We start from the raw sequence: 17,206 nt of genomic DNA on the forward strand, positions 1-17,206 counted from the left end.
TTCCATGTTTGAGTCTTTCCCTCATCTTTAATTGTGACGTAAAAAGTTATGTGATGTAAAATGTGAAAAAGCAGTGTTTATTTATCTGTTCGAAAGCTGCAAACTGTGCCTGATATTCTAAGACAAACAAAATTACATATTTAGAAGATATGGGATTTTCTTCACATGCCACATGTAAAGAAAATTAATTTCTGTAACTTTCCACTAACAGAGTTTCTCAGCCTGTTTCTGGCTTCCATGCAAAAGTTTCCTTTAGGCTCTCTAGTGCCTGCTCTTTGGTAATATCACCCCAGTCCTCAGGGAGATCAGCAGGGAGAGCATCAAACGCCTTAGCAAACTGGTGATTGAATTTCTTGAAAACAAACTTCCAGTAATCAGAAGCGGTGATGCTGGGATCTGGCTGGATGAGCCAGTCTGGAAAAAATTTGCGATAATCTTTATAAGGATGAGGTTCCCATTTTGTCTCTGAACATGTGAATGTGCCATTGGAAACCACTGCAGAAGAGCATATATCATAGGTAAGTATCTCTGTTTTGCTACCCTGGTATTCCCCTAATCCTTTAGGTCGATGCACTGCTGCAAAATGCTCCTTGTGCGCAGGGGCTCCTGCGTCACAGGGGACTTTACAGAACGGACACTGCTTCCCGCAGCCAAACACTCGCTTGAAGATCTCATCCTGAGGCTTCACTGTAAGTTTTGAGAGTTTTGCCTCAATGTCCAGATTTTCAAAAGTGGATAAAACTTGTTTTTTGAGGTCAGGAATAAAATGTAATATAAAAGCTGAAAATTGGTCTGCACGTGCTGTGTTTTTAAACAGTATCACTTCAAAACTGTCCCTGGGAATGACTAGATCCTGTTGCAGCTTTTCACAAAGGTTTTTTAGAAAGACAGAGACTATCTTAGTCTTCTCACCTTTGGAGTTTTTCAGAGCATTGTTGAGTTTATTAATTACTGGGGATAAAATCCTTTTCTCTAAATCTCCCAATCTTGCCTTCTCTCTGTAGTGTGTTAACAAGTGTTTCTCTATCCAGGTCTTGATTAAATCAGCATAATTCCTTGTGTATTGCACATAACTGTTAAAGTCATTTTCTTCCAACAGCTGCTTCAGAACAAAGAATTGGAAAAAGCTCCGGGTGCTGTACTCAATAGACCATTCACTGCTGAGAAAATCATCCACGATTTCTGTCCCAAGTCTCTTGTTCATGTAGTCCACCAGAGCAGGTCTCAGACACTGATCACAGAAATTCCAGGCCCTGTCTTGATACTCATCCTTCTCTAAGTACAGAGCTTTGAACGTGGAGAGATACTGAGGTTTCAGTTTCCTCAGACGTCGCTGAGGATCATTTTCTTTAATGAATTCTTCATGCATCTTCTGAAATGCACGTGCTGCATCCCCCAAAATGTGAAGCTTTAGGTCAACTTCAAAGTATGCACTGGTGTCAAGGTTTCGAAAATTAGCCTGCTGAAGCTGCTCGTTAATCATCCACAACAACTCTCTGCAATAAGTTTCATCATAATCTGCTTTACCATTTACTTTTCCTTCAGTGTAACTATTGCACTTATCTATTAAGGATTTAGCCAGAGCCTCTGTTTTATGCAAGTGTTCTTGTGTAAAGAATTCTTTCACACCTCTGAACACATTGGAGACTAAGTATTCCTTTTGCATTCTGAAAGATTGTGTTTTATAAGTAGGCAAGCTTTTGGCTTCCTCTAATCTCTGCCTTACTGCACTCCCCCTATTCGCTAGGTCTCTTCTCAGATGAAACTCCATATCTTCACTTATTTTGCGTTTCTGTAAAGGAATGAGTGATAATTCAGACAATGTTTCACTCCACGTGTTGTCAAATTCTTTCTTCAGTTCATTATTATTTAGTTTGCATTTGCTTTTCCTGCACTGGTTCAGAAGCCTATCAACTTGCTCTTCAATTTTTCTCTTGTACTCTGACATAATAGCATCTGTTTTGTGCCTGCCTTTCTTAATTCGAATCGCTTCTTGCCACTTACTCAATGAATAACTCTCCAGTTCATTCCTCAGACCATTTGCACTTCTACAAAAATCTTCTTTGTACTTTTCTATCAGGTGCAGATTTGCTGCTCCACTTTCAAAATATTGTTTTAAATGATCCAAAATCTTCTCTGCTTCTTGCCTCAGTTTGTCCTGTGCCTCATTCTTTAGTTTGGTTAAAACATTGGTGTCTAGTTTATCTGGTGGCTGATTTTGGATGAAAGTTTCCTTTTCAGATACCCAGAGATGCATCATCTTGCGGAAACCCCATTCCCATTCTGCATACTTCACAGACAGCTGGTTATAGGCTTCAGCGACGAGACTGTTTCTAAAGCTGAAGATGAAGTTCTCATGTTTTACAGCATTCCACAGTCTCTTCACCCATTCGATAAATTGGGGAATGTCCTTGGGGGATCTCTTTTGTGAAGAGCCTTTCAGAAATGCAAACACATTTTTCTTTAATTCATAAACCTTTTCACTGTATCCCACATTCACTGGAGCCATGGGAGGGACTCCAAGCCACAGGCCAGGGATGTACCAATTGTGTTGTTCCAGAGCATAATCCATTATATCAGAAAATTTCATCTCCCTGCCTTTCTTTTCCATGTTTGCTGCAGCTTTGGTCATTTCATCCATCTGTTCCAGGAGGTGTTTCCTGTCTCTCATGTTTTGTTCATCTGCAGACACATCACTGACGTTCTGATGCACAAACTGGCAGTTCGGTTTTTGCCCGATTTCCTCCATTCTGAGAAAAGCATGGACCACAATTTGCAGAACATCCTGCATTTCGGTGGCGTTCTCCATGGCCATGTTAACGATGGTTATGTCACTCAATCCAACCACCAGCGTGGCCAGCTCATTGTCACGTTGATAACTATCCTCTAATTTGGCCAGTTCAGGGGCTTTCAGGCCTTCTGTGTCTATCACCAGGATGAAATCACAGCCCAGCTCCTGCTGAAAGTTCTCTGCCACTTTAATGAGTGTCATGAAGGCTCCTCGTGTACATCGGCCACTGCTCACTGCAAACTGCAGGCCGAACATGGTGTTGAGGAGGGTGGATTTCCCAGTGCTCTGCACTCCCAGCACCGTTATAACCAACATTCTGGACCTTTCCCCCAGCTTGGCATGGAGCTGAGTCAGAACATCCGTCACCCACTGCAGTGGGATGTTGGATACATCTCCATCGATCAGCTCCATGGGAAACCCTTCCAGCATCAGGTCAGCTGCTATGCCTGGGAGGTGGCTGAATTTTCTTTGCTTTTTTGCCTTTTTGCCAACCATTGCGTGTTCAGCCTCATATATCTGCCCCAACTCACGCAGGAAATGCTCCACCCCTAAGGAACTGGCAGAGATTAATTTGTCTAGTTCTGCCAACTGTTTGGGGTCATCTTTTGAGTGTTTGCATTTCTCTTTATATTGATCCTGTAATTTAGAAATATTCTCCCGAGCAATGTGATCCAGGTCAAACTTCATCCATTTCAGGAAGTAATGTTTTTCCATGGGCGGCAGGTGTCCTATTCCCTTGATAAATGTACTGACACCATCAGTAGGGTGATGTGTATTCTGCTGAGCACGTAACTCTAATAATTTCTCTTTCAGTTGAGATTTGTATTTCTCAAGAGGGATGTCTCCTTGCCTTCTCATTTGGCACATTTCTTTTTCCACTTCAGCCAACTTTTTCCATGGCTCCCCCTGGAGTCTCAGATTTTCCCTCTTGTACTCTTCCACATCTTTTATTTGTACAGTGATTTTCTTTGCATATTTGCAGGTGCTCTGACATTCCTTACTATCCTCATCTACCTGGATGCCTAATTGACATGCAGTCTCAGCCATGGCTTCGATACTCACTCTCTTGGGAGAAGATGTCATTACGGCTGCTATTGCAGACTGCAGATATTTTACAAACGCTGCCTTATTTGTGGCGCGTCCTTTCTGCAGCACATGTGAGTTGTTCAGTTTTAGCACTGGGGCCAACTTTTTCAGGAAACCCAGTGTTTCCTTGGCTTCCCCAGACTGACTATTAAGGATGAAGTAGTATTTAGTGGCTGATCCCTGCAGAGATGATAAGAGTGCGTATTCTCTGTCACTGATGCTCTCAGTAACTATGAACACTGCTGAGGAAACCTGTGTTAAAAAACAAAACTGCAGCTGGTGCGACTCAATGTCTCCACGCAGGTTTGTAACCGCAACGGGTTCTGGGAAAAGATCTGAACTCTCCCTTCCACCAGGGAAATACCAGGAAATCTCAACCAGCCCATCTGCGATTTCCCGAGGGACGTTCCCAGACTCCATGTCCCGATGGACAAAGAAATTGTGCCTCTGCTGGGAGGGGCTCAGAATGTCATTAAGGAGTTTGGACTTGGAGAAGCTGCAGCTCCCCATCCGCACAAAGGAAATGGTTGGCATTGCTGTGAGCACCAGGCTCTCCTCTCTGAACCCTCTGCTCTCCGCCAGGGAGTGCGGCCTCCACTTCCTCACAATGTCCCTCATGGCCCACAGCATTAGAGTGCCCTTGGGGGTGTTGAGGGCAGGTAGCAGCAGAGGGAGGGCAAACTGGCACGTGGACATTTTGGACAGAATCTCCTGCTGTAGGAAACAGTCTGAGCAAAGCAGCACAGCACAGAGAACATCAAGGGGGTTCAGAGAATCATTGGTGACAGTGTCACTGAGAAAAAAATAATGTTCATGAATATCCAGCTCTTCTTTGTCCACAGTTAGTGTTTGATCAGTGGGTGCCCTGTGCTCAAGGCATGTGCTTCTTGCCATCCCACTCAGAGCCAGGAGCTTCCTCAGGAAATGCCAAGGTAAATCTTCTATTGTCTGAGGAGGCCGGTCCTCTAGACATTGTGGGGTGATTTCCAGGACATCGCTCAGCTTTAGTTTCTTGCTTCTGTATTTCTTCATTTTTAGCTTTGACTCGATGTACTGAATGGCTTTTGGTCTCTCTGCAAAAAGGTGATACAACAACAAAAGTTCTCAGATAGAATTGTTACTTTGTTATTAAGGCTGTAATGTGAAGGGAATTGTAATTACTGAACAAAAATCATGGAGGCCCGCATGTTCCTTTTAAGTGACAGGTACTTAAAAGAGTTGTGTAGCTGCTATTCCCAAGCACCATTCATTTGGAGCAACTTTCACAGATTGGATCCACTTGTCACACACACAGTCATCCTAACTGAAATGCCACACTTAAGTAGAGCTGGGCAAATTCTTTTGGACAGGTTGTGTATTCAGTGAAAAATGTGGTTTTGGTTGGCCTGAAATTATTGCAAATTTGACACAAGTAGCTTCAGTCATTCATAAAATGCCCAGAGGAGAAAGAGGAGGTGCTGCTGCTCTTCCCTCCCACCCCATAACATGTAGTCCAGTGGATGTGGGAGAGCAAGGTTTGAATTCCCGCTCTGGCAAAGGCCCCAATTGAACTTTTTAAGTCATCAAAAATTTTTTAAAAAATTGGATCTGGTTTAATGCAAACCAAATTTTTATTTATTTATTTATTTTTGGAACTGCCATCAAACCAAAACCTCAATTATTCATCCAGCTCTGCTCATACTTAGTCTTTCAGGCAGTGAACAAATTCCTCCTTATCCCCACCTCCGTTTACTAATCCGTTAGATTGTTTCCATGCCCCAACCTTTTTTCTCAGGACATCCTATTGGGGCAGGAAATGAGGATTGAATATGCAGTCAACAGTTAAGCTTCTTGGCCCATAGTAGCAGTACATTTTACCCAGAAGACATGACTTCCAAACTTCAGTAGAATAGGACTATAGCCTGGAAAACGGTGATTCAACAAAAAACAGAAGATGAGCTCATAGGGCAATGCAGTAAAAGGGCTAATGCAATCCTGATATTAATGAACCGTGGAGTGGTGAGTATGCATAGGGAGGTGATTTTATCACTGTATAAAGCATTGGTGAAACTGATACTGGAATATTGTGTCCAGTTCTGATGACTGTTGGTTTCACCAAGATGTTCATTAGGGTGGAGGGAGGAAATCAAAATGTTTTGTTTCGACATTTTTAAAATCAAACATTTTGCTTCTTCAATTCAAGATGACTTTTCTTTTAGAAATTTAGTTTTAGTTTTATTAAATACAATTCAAAATGGTAGAAATTGCTCTAAATCTAAATGAAACATGTCAATTTCAGGTGAAACAAAACACTTTGACATGAAACTATTTTTATCTTATTTAGATTTGTCAAACACTATTGTTGGGGTCCACTGGGCATAGCTACCAGGTAACTCGGGAGAGTGGAAGGCCAAAAGTGCCGATGAAGCTCTTCTTCTCTGGGCCTACCTGAACCACAGTGACTCCATCTTGGGAACTCTCACCTACTTCTGTGCTAACTGCTTACATGCTCTGAAGTAGGCTGAAGCAGAAATGTAATGTCAGCTTTTTAGCACATGGCTGCAGTTTCACTCACACTAGCAAAAATAATAGAGATAAGGAGCGGGGGAAAGGAGGGGTAGTTAGTTTGCAGACGTCTAATCCAAGGTCGCAAAGACTGGGAAAGTTTTCTCACAAGCTTATGTAGAGTTTATTGTAACAGTTGTCTGGATGGGAGGGGTAAGGAGGAACAGCCAGACAAAGAAATGTATGCAAACAGTTTAGAGTATAAAAGGTAAAATTTGTTTGTATTTGTTGCACTTGATTTGAGACATGTTGGTCTCCTAGTGCCATTTCAGAGCTCTGAAATAAACTTGGCTTGCTTTCTCCCCTCGGTGTCTTTATTGGTGCCAAGCACACCAGGCAACGAACCCCTGTTTGCCATCTCGAGGCCCAGTTCTGGGCAGGCAACACTATGAAAAATTTGATTTTCAGATTTACCTGAAATGATCCCCCACCCCCAATTCTTCTGCATTGCCAGCAAACCAAAAAATCCATTAATCACACTGCTTTACTGCTGGGCTCTTCAAGTACTTGAAGATAAAGACTCCCCTGGGTGGATGCTCTTTAAAATACATTGAAACAAGTGTGAAATGTGCTAGCACTCACCAGGCAGGGAATATTCAGAAAGCAGATTCATGCACTGACGTCCATGTTGTAGATTGTTTAAACTCTCCAGGAACTGCTGACATGTTGCCTCTCCCTCCTGAAGTACTTTTTCTATCACACGTCTGACTCTCTCCTCTGGCTTTTTAATTCTCCGCCAGGCATTGTGTTCCTTCACAGAGATAATGGACTGGGACCGTAACTCTCTCAGGAGAGCATCTGGCTTTCGTTGAAGAATCTCAGTTAATCTTTTCTGCTCCTTGAAGAGAATCTCTGAGCACTTGGCTCCAGTGGCCATTATTGCAGCATCAGTAGGACCTTGCACTGTACAAAACAAGAACCCAGAAAGGTTTGTCGGGAAGGAACAAGAACAAAAGACTTAATGTGCAAAGGGAAGTTGCTGTGTATGCGGTAGTGCAAAGGGCCTCTGCACTTAAGGCCTTGAGCAGGGAGGAGCAGATCAGGGGGACACTTCACCTCATAGATAAGGTTGAGTTGAGTGTTGCACCTAAAGCACGGATACAACCTGTTTGTTATGTGTGATACATACAGCATATCTTCTCCCCCCCCGCCCCCCAAACACACAGAATTATACCACTTACTCTTTGGGCACTGAAGGAATTTTCAGAGAATTTATAAATAAATCTGATCCTTAATTGAGGAATTAAAATTAAATAAAATATGAGTCCTTTAAGTAATTTAGCACACAGAAGTAGTAACCTCCCCCCCCTTTTTGCCCCTAATTTTCACGGTAGCAGAATAATACAGACTCTTCACACTTCCCATATGATTAATCCTCATTGGACTGTTGTTCATGTGCTACATTTAAATATGTTTTAATATGAATGTTAGCTTTTTTTCAATTATTCTTCATAATGAAAATTTTTCTTGTGAAGCAAAGGCTGAACTGTATAATAGTCTACAGCAGAGAATTCCACTGACAACTGCCCTCTTTCAAAATGGTTGCCCTCTTTCTTGTTCTCCATGGGACTGAAGCAATAATTGTGCTCAGTTATTGGCTACTTTTGATAGGGTTTCTTTCAGAGTGTTCTCAAGAGGACTGACTGCCTCCACCTCCTCACAGCATAGGAGACCACCATCTTCTTTGAATGCTGCTGTAGCATCAATCCCATTGAGAACAGTGGAAGATGGTGGCCATTTGGGAAGGAGGAAATTCTATCTGACAGAAACGTTCAAACATCAAAAACAATTACCATTAATCCCTAATATCTTTTTCAAAGCTACTTCCGACACCAGAAGTACTCAACAAGTGTGCCATGATAGAAGGGAGAACTATGGTGAATATATTTGCTGGCTAATATATGGAGGTGCTGAGGAAGGAGAACATAAGAACGGCCATACTGGGTCAGACGAAAGGTCCATCTCACCCAGTATCCTGTCTTCCAACAGTGGCCAGTGCCAGGTGCCCCAGAGGGAATGAACAGAACAGGGAATCATCAAGTGATCCATCCTCTGCTGTTCATTCACAGCTTCTGGCAAACAGAGGCTAGGGACACCGTCCCTGCCCATCCTGCCTAATAGCCATGGATGGACCTAGAATTTATCTAGTTCTTTTTTGAACCCTGTTGAAGTCTTGGCCTTCACACCATCCTCTGGCAAGGAGTTCCACAGGTGGACTGTGCATCGTGTGAAGAAATACTTCCTTTTATTTGTTTTAAACCCGCTGCCTATTAATTTCATTTGGTGACCCCTAATTCTTGTGTTATAAGAAGTAGTAAACAATACTTTCTTATCTACTTTCTCTACACCAGTCATGATTTTATAGATCTCAATTGTACCTCCCCTTAGCTGTCTCTTTTCCAAGCTGAGAAGCCCCAGTCTTATAAATCTCTCCTCATACGGAAGCCGTTCCATACTCCTAATCTTTTTTGTTGCCCTTTTCTGAACCTTTTCCAATATATCTTTTTTGAGATGGTGCGACTACATCTGCGCACAGTATTAAAAATGTGGGCATACCATGGATTTATATAGAGGCAAAATGATATTTTCTGTCCTATTAGCTATCCCTTTCTTAATTATTCCCAGCATTCTGTTCACCTTTTTGACTGCTGCCTCACATTGAGCGGATGTTTTCAGAGAACTATCCACAATGACTCCAAGATCTTTCTTGAGTGGTAACAGCTAATTTAGACCCCATCATTTTATATGTAGAGTTGGGATTATGCTTTCCAATGTGCATTACTTTGCATTTATCAACATTCAATTTCATCTTCCATTTTGTTGCCCAGTCACCCAGTTTTGAGAGATCCTTTTGTAGCTCTTCGCAGTCTACCTGGGACTTAATTATCTTGAGTAATTTTGTATCATCTGCAAATTTTGCCACTTCACTGTTTACTCCTTTTTCCAGATCATTTATGAATATGTTGAATAGGACTGGTCCCAGAACAGACCCCTGGGGGACACCACTATTTACCACCACTATTTATACACCACTATCTCTCCATTCTGAAAACTGACCATTTATACCTACCCTTTGTTTCTTATCTTTTAACCAGCAACAGAGAGTCCTGTGGCACCTTTAAGACTAACAGATGTATTGGAGCATAAGCTTTCGTGGGTGAATGCCCACTTCGTCGGCTGCATCTGACGAAGTGGGCATTCACCCACGAAAGCTTATGCTCCAATACATCTGTTAGTCTTAAAGGTGCCACAGGACTCTGTTCCTTTTTACAGATCCAGACTAACACGGCTACCCCTCTGATACTATCTTTTAACCAGTTACCAATCCATGAGCGCACCTTCCGTCTTATCCCATGGCAGCTTACTTTACTTAAGAGTCTTTGGTGAGGTACCTTGTCAAAGGCTTTCTGAAAATCTAAGTACACTATATCCACTGGCTCCCCTTTGTCCACATTGTTGACCCCCTCAAAGAATGCTAGTAGATTGTGAGGCATGATTTCCCTTTATAGAACCATGTTGGCTCTTCCCCCAACAAATTATGTTCATCTATATGTCTGACAATACTGTTCTTTATGATAGTTTCAACCAGTTTGCCCGGACCTGAAATCAGACTTACCGTCCTGTAATTGCTGAGATCACCTCTGGAGCCCTTTTTAAAAATTGTTGTCACATTAGCTATCCTCCATTCATCTGGTACAGAAGCTGATTTAAATGATAGGTTGCAGACTACAGTTAGTAGTTCTGAAATTTCACATTTGAGTTCCTTCAGAACTCTTGGGTGATACCGTCTGGTCCTGGTGACTTACTGCTGTTTAATTTATCAATTTGTTGCAAAACCTCCTTGTGACAGGTTCAGTCACAGAGACTCCCCTCGAGACTGTCACTCAATGAGCTGGGACACCACTGAGAACAACCTTCCTGCCAGAACCGGTGCCCCTCCACTCTTGTCTTGCTGCTGCAGACACATCAGTCAGCTCCAGCACAGACCCAGAGATTGTGCTACACCTCTCTGCAGTTCACTGTAATTGAGATTCACTCAGCCCAGGGGCTTCTCAGCTAACAGGGACTTTCCCAGCACCCAGTGTTCAGCCTTTCTGGGAGCCTGAACCCCAAATAAATCCATTTTACTTTGTTTAAAGCTTATACAGGATACATTCATAAATTGTCCGCCATCTATAACACTGATAGAGAGATATGCATAGCTGTTTGCGTCCCGTCCCCCCCGTCCCCCAGTATTAATAACTTACTCTGGATTTATTAATAAACAAAAGTGATTTTATTATGTGTAAAAAGGAGGATTTAAGTCGTTTCAAGTAATAACAGACAGAAAAAAGTAAGTCACCAAGGAAAATAAAACAAAACATGCATGTCTAAGCCTAATACATTAAGAAACCAATTATAGATATTATCTCACCCTTAAAGATGTTCCAATAAGCTCTCTTCACAGACTAGACTCCTTCCTAGTCTGGGCCCAATCCTTTCTCCTGGTACAGTCCTTGTTATATCCAGCAGACATCTCATAAGAACATAAGAATGGCCCTACTGGGTCAGATCAAGGGTCCAGCTAGCCCAGTATCCTGTCTTCCGACCAGTGCCAGGTGCCCCAGAGGGAATGAACAGAAGAGGTAATCATCAAGTGATCTCATTCCCAGCTGCTGGCAACAGAGGCTGGGGACACCAGGTGGTAAGCAGGGATTTTCTCATGACTGGCAGCCTCCTTTGTCCTGCTCCACCCCCTTTTATAGCTTTGGCACAAGGTGGGAGTCTTTTGTCTATCTTTGGCCCTCACCCCTCCTTCTAAATGGAAACGTACAAGATTTAAAATGATTTCAGTATCAGCTGACATGGTCACATGTCCCTGTGACCTCATTCCCCATTCCCTATGGGCTGCCCACATGTACAAAGGAAGGCGTTCAGGTACATAAATAATTTACAGCCAATTGTCCCGGTCAATGGGAGCCATCAAGTTCCTAAAGCCCCATTGACGGCCCTCAGCTGGTGTGACTACAACAATAATAGAAATTCATATCTTATATTTCTAACTTCAGATATAAGAATGAGACATGCATACAGTAGATCATAAGCTTTCTAATGATACCATACAAGGGGTATTTAGTGTAAAGCATATTCCAGTTACATCATATTCACATTCATAAGCATATTTCCATAAAACACATGGAGTGCAATATCACACTCCTCTAATGATACCTCAATCTGGGACAGTTTCTCAGATCTGTCACCTAAAAAGAATGGCTGAGGTTTTGGAATCTCCCTTGCATCCTCAGCCGTGAAGACTGATACAAAGAATTCATTTAGTTTCTCCGCAATGGCTTTATCATCCTTGAGTGTTCCTTTAGCACCTTGATTGTCCAGTGGCCCCACTGGTTGTTTAGCCCTCTTCCTGCTTCTGATGTACTTAAATTTTTTTTGCAATTATTTGTTGAGTCTTTGGCTAACTATTTGTCAAATTCTTTTTTGGCTTTCCTAATTGTATTTTTACACTTTATTTGCCAGAGTTTATGCTCCTTTCTGTTTTCCTCACTAGGATTTAACTTCCACTTTTTAAAGGATGCCTTTTTGCCTCTCACTGCTTCTTTTATCTCGCTGTTTAGCCATGGTGGCTCTTTTTTGGTTCTCTTACTATGTGTCTTTAAAAAGTTTCCATGCAGCTTGCAGAGATTTCACTTTTGGCTCTATACCCTTTAATTTCTGTTTAACTAACCTCCTCATTTTTGTGTAGTTCCCCTTTGTGAAATTAAATGCTACAGTGTTGGGCTGCTGTGGTGTTTTTCCTGCCATGGGGATATTAAATTTAATTATATTATGGTCACTATTACCAAGCGGTCCAGCTATATTCACCTCTTGGATCAGATTCTTTGCTCCACTTAGGACTAAGGGTATGTCTACACTACCACAGGAGATAGATCTAAGTTATGCAACTTTAGCTATGCGAATAGCATAGCCGAAGTCGACATACTTAGATCTCTTTACCGCAGTGTCTTCACTGCAGCAAGTCGACAGCTGATGCTCTCCCATCGACTCCACTTGCGCTTTTTGTTCTGGTGGAGTACTGGAGTCGACGGAGGGCTCAGTGGTTGATTTATCGCATCTATACTAGACGCGATAAATTGACCCCCGCTGGATAGATCACTGCTCGTCAATCCAGAGGGTAGTGTAGACAAGCCCAAGAATTGCCTCTCTTCTGGTGGGTTCCAGGACCAGCTGCTCCAAGAAGCAGTCATTTAAGGTGTCAAGAAACTTTATCTCTGCATCCCGTCCTGAGGTGACATGTACCCAGTCAATATGGGGATAATTGAAATCCCCCATTATTATTGAGTTTTTTTTATTTTAATAGCCTCTCTAATCTCCCTGAGCATTTCACAGTCACTATCACCATCCTGGTTAGATGGTTGGTAATATATCCCTACCGCTATAGTATTATTGGAGCATGGAATTTCTAGCCATAGAGAGGAATTTGGAGGTGGGCGAGTGTGTGCACAGGTTAAAGTAGGGAGATGCAAGAGACGGGAATTTTGGGTGTGCACACAGGGAAAATTAAGAGGGTTCAAAGGAATGGGGAATTTGGAGGACAGGAAGAAGAGATAAACTGTGGTGTGCACTCTGGTTGTTTCATGTTGCTCTGGTAAACAAAGCAGCTGTAAATGCAGTTTAACTATCTCATGTTCTGGTTGCTTTGTGCTGCTCCAGAATGGGATAAAGCAGCCAAAGTGTACTCTGGAATCTAACCATAACAATTAAAATAAAATAAAAAGATTTAAGGTTATGATACCTCCTGGCTCCACACTGTTAGAAATATCCTGTGGTACCATTATATTTGAGTTTTGTTTATTTTTCAACTGAGATTTTTAATTAAAAAAACCCAGGAAATTCCTAGGCAAAAGCTACATTAAAATGGAGTTAAGGTTGTGAGCACATATCAGTAATTTAGGGTAAAATAATTTTCAGGGATGATTTAATTATCCTCAAACCAAGCGTTACAAATGGAGGAAAATCAGAATTAAGGTTAAACTTAAAAGAAATCCAAACATGTTAAGGTCTGGAAATGTAGAATTAGGGTGCATAAGCAACCTTATTTTTGTCCTCTCAAGGACTCTTCCAACTTTCCACATAGCCCATGCCATGAGTTTTAACTATATTTGAATATAGGTAGGATTAATGGCCATTTCTCCCATTATTATCCTGTGACTGCATGACCGGGGGGGGGGGGGGGGGGGAGGGAATGAAAAACATCAAATGCAAGTTCAAAACTCAGTTAAATCTAATCTGGGTCCACAAACACTAAAATGACATAATCATATTATTGCATGACATCCCTACAGGGCAGAGTTTTTTGCTGAAGGAGAGAATCTTTCAATTATAAAGAACAATGGGGAAAAAACTAAAAAACATATTCAAATCTGCCAATAGAGAGGGGGCTGATCTCTTTTTGGCTCATTACTTACCAACTCCTGCTACATTGGTCAGTCTTTCTGCCAGATCTCTTCATCAATTGCTCTCAGCTCCTTGAACACCCTTCAGTCCTTCCTATAGTTGCTGATCAGCGGTCAGACGGCAGGCCTGAAGAATCTACTTTCTGCAGTTTTCGAGAAGATGTTGTCATATCCTGTCTTCAGCTAGTTTTCACTCAATTTGTCTTTAAATCTCTGGAGCCCTCATCCCTCGGCTCTTTTCACTGTCTTCTCCATGCTACTGGCTCAGATAGAACCCTGAGCAAACTTCTGGGCCATCCCAACCCGTCAGTCAGAAAACTGAGTCTGCATCTGTAAACACTCTGCTGAAAAAAGATTTGTTTTCAGAGATGAATCAAGGGAGAAAAACTGAAACTTTTGTTTCTTTCTTGCATTCTGCTCCCAACCAGCCCTCTGTTTTCTGGCTCCCTACACTAGTCAATGCAGAGCCTTTCAATTCACTTTAAATCCCCAGTGCAAAATCCTCACAGTCTAATCCAGTTCCTTCTGAAGTATTCTCCAGACACTTGGCTCTGTCCGTCTGATCACTGCCCTACTCTACTGCAGATAGAAAGAGACAGACAGGAGATAGCAAATTACAGAAATGACACTTATTAGGTTCATTAGAACAAAATTTACCAAGACAGAAAACAAAGAAAGAGACTAAAAAGGAGAGGAGAGGAGAAGGAAATACCACAAGGAGTGTGATGAAGGAAGTGTTAGCAGACTGGATTCTGCCCTATGCTGCAGTGCTATTGGTCTCTAGATATAGACTTTGAACTGTTCCAAAAGATTATCTCAAGGCTGGTTTATAAGGAGCAAAAGCTGTAAGTGCCTCATTCATCTTAAAGGAAAAATATATTATACGGGCTAAAGTCTGAGGTCAGGACAAGATTCTGATCTCAGTTATCCTGGTGTAAAATCAGAATGACCCCTGCTGTTATCATTGGAGTCAGGGCCAGATTCTGATTTCAGGATAATGAAGAGGGTTATAATCATTTTACGGACAAGAGAGATACTTCCCTGTTCCCAAGCATACAGTGGGTTAATAACAACTCAGCCTTGCATAGATGAGTCATGGAAAGGCCATAAAAGCAGTTACAGGAACAGGAGGGAGAAAGTGCCTGGAAGAAAACTGGACTTTCAACCTATGGCTGTGGGTCTGCCTTAGAAACCCTGACCTGGGATGGGTGATGGCTGATTTTAAATGGAAAGCCTCAAGTTATGAGGGAGGTTTTAAATGTATTATAGGAGTATAGATGGTTATTGGATTAAGGTTTTATGCTGTTACACAAATAATAAACAAAGTCCAGTAGTGGTTTAGTGTAAATGAAACAGGAGCGGATAGGAAAGGAACACAATTAACAGATCCTCCCAATGAGATGTTGAGTAAACAACAGTAAATGCTAGTTATGGCTGGAGGAGGGCATTGAATCATTTGCAGTCCATGTATAGCACTAGCCTATAGAGAGGCTGAGCTCAATAGTGTTATGGTCTCTGTCAACAGGCAGGAGGAGGGGCTTGTAGTGTAGTCCCCAAATTTGACATTCCCGAGTGTACCCCAGAACTTGACAGTACTGCAGTCAACCATTTTGTATGTCCAACTACTGCCAGCTGAAACCCAAACATCACATAGCTAGGGATAATCTTAGGCCCTGAGAGGCAAGGTCATGCAACTGCACGTTGTCAGTTTTGCTATCAAAATGAAAGGTTGGCAAAGAAAGTTAAAGATTCATGAAAATAAAAAATGTTTGGACAGCCGACTTTGGTTTTAGACACCTCTGACGTAAGTTTTATTGTTGTTATAATTAAAAATGCTCACTAATAAAAAAATAATGAATTGTTTTTGGCTGTTGCTAGAAAAATTGTCAGTCTACTAGGGGCTATTCTAAGTTATGTGCCTTGTTTAAAAAAAATTATAAAAAGTTTAGCTGAAAAGTGTTCTTTGAAGCAGTCCCAAAGAGAGCTCCTTTAGGCAAGATTCTGACATTTAAGTTATCCAGCAGCCAAAGAGTAGAGTGCCCCGCATCCCCCCAAACGTGGCTGTTAAGCCCTCAAAACCATCTCTTAACTTTAGGTAAATAGAAATGTTTTGGGATGCTCTAAACCTCTGACGATAGCATGTGTGTGTGTTTGCTTAAAAATCTAATACAAATAATTTTAAATAAAAGCACTCTTACTTATATCAATCATATATCAAATAATAATAAAAAAACCCGTATATCCTCCCCCTTATTTTATTCCTAACGCTGCCTTAAGAAAAAAGAAAAAAAAAAGAAAAAAGAAAGGTACCCCTGCTTTGGGTTCTAAAAATCCTGGGTAACAGTAGGTGAACGTGACAGTATCTTGAACTATCACAAAGTAGACGGAGCTGGGCTGTGGGATTTTGTGCATCCTCACAGCAAGAGGAATTGGAAATCAAAAGTAGGATTTAAAAAAGTGACCATTTCCTCCTTCAAATCAGGACAGAGTTGAGTTTGGGTTGTGAGACCCACAAGACAATAGAAATATTTGGCAGGCTGATGTACAAAAACACCATAATGGGGCAAGATTTGCACAGACCAGCAGGGAAATGGGGGAAGAATATCCGTGGAGATACCCTTCTCTGTCCCTGACAGGCCCCACAGGAGTGGGTAATGTGTGGAATATTTCAGTGCAATGTGTTGCTTTCACTCCAGTGACATCAGTTTTTCTTCACCCCATCTGTTTGCTAAAGATTACACAGTATTGCGGGGGGAAAAGAGAAAAACCTCAGGCTTCTTAATTTAAAACTATAGAGAGGGTTTGTCTCACTGGGAGCACAGATTTCCCGCAAGACCTCTTTCTGTCCTAGGCAAGGGCCTTTATAGCGCCCCTCAGATTCCAGGCCAATCCCCGATTGGCTGCTCCAGCCTCCCTATATGCAAATGAGCCCCCTGACCACATCTGCTGAACGTAATGTGGGTGCACGTGGCCCCAAGTGGTGGGGAAGGCGGCTCATAGGATGGCCAGGTACCCAGTTTTTGACTGGAAAGTCCAGTTGAAAAGGGGACCTGGGAGTGTCCAGTCAGATGTAGTGACCGGACACTGAAAGTCAGGTTGCCATGGGGGAAGGTGCTGGGTCATCAACCACACCAGCCTCTGCTTAGCCCGGGCCACCTACTACCTGCAGGCAGGTTCTAAGTCAGGCTACAGCAGCTCCTGTCCTGGAGCAGAGGGAGCCCAGCTGGTGGGGGAAAGGAGGTGGCGACAATCCAGTTATGGGGGGTGGAGAGCAGTAAGCAATGGGGGGAGGAGAGGAAGGAGTGAGTGGGGCACAGGGCCTTGGGGTAAGGAG

At 42.3% G+C, this 17,206-nt stretch overlaps 1 protein-coding gene across 1 annotated transcript; it reads right to left on the bottom strand.

Moving 5' to 3' along the window:
- Positions 1–217: 217 nt before the first annotated feature.
- On the bottom strand, positions 218–7,298 carry LOC128835560 (up-regulator of cell proliferation-like). Its single transcript, XM_054025096.1, has 2 exons — positions 7,004–7,298; positions 218–4,950 (listed from the first exon to the last, which is right to left on the bottom strand). Exons 1-2 carry the CDS (start codon positions 7,296–7,298, stop codon positions 218–220), a joined length of 5,028 nt encoding a protein of 1,675 aa, XP_053881071.1.
- Between the last annotated feature and the right edge of the window lie 9,908 nt (positions 7,299–17,206).

Source organism: Malaclemys terrapin, chromosome 4 (assembly GCF_027887155.1).
Source record: "Malaclemys terrapin pileata isolate rMalTer1 chromosome 4, rMalTer1.hap1, whole genome shotgun sequence".
Taxonomy (NCBI): Eukaryota; Metazoa; Chordata; order Testudines; family Emydidae; genus Malaclemys; species Malaclemys terrapin.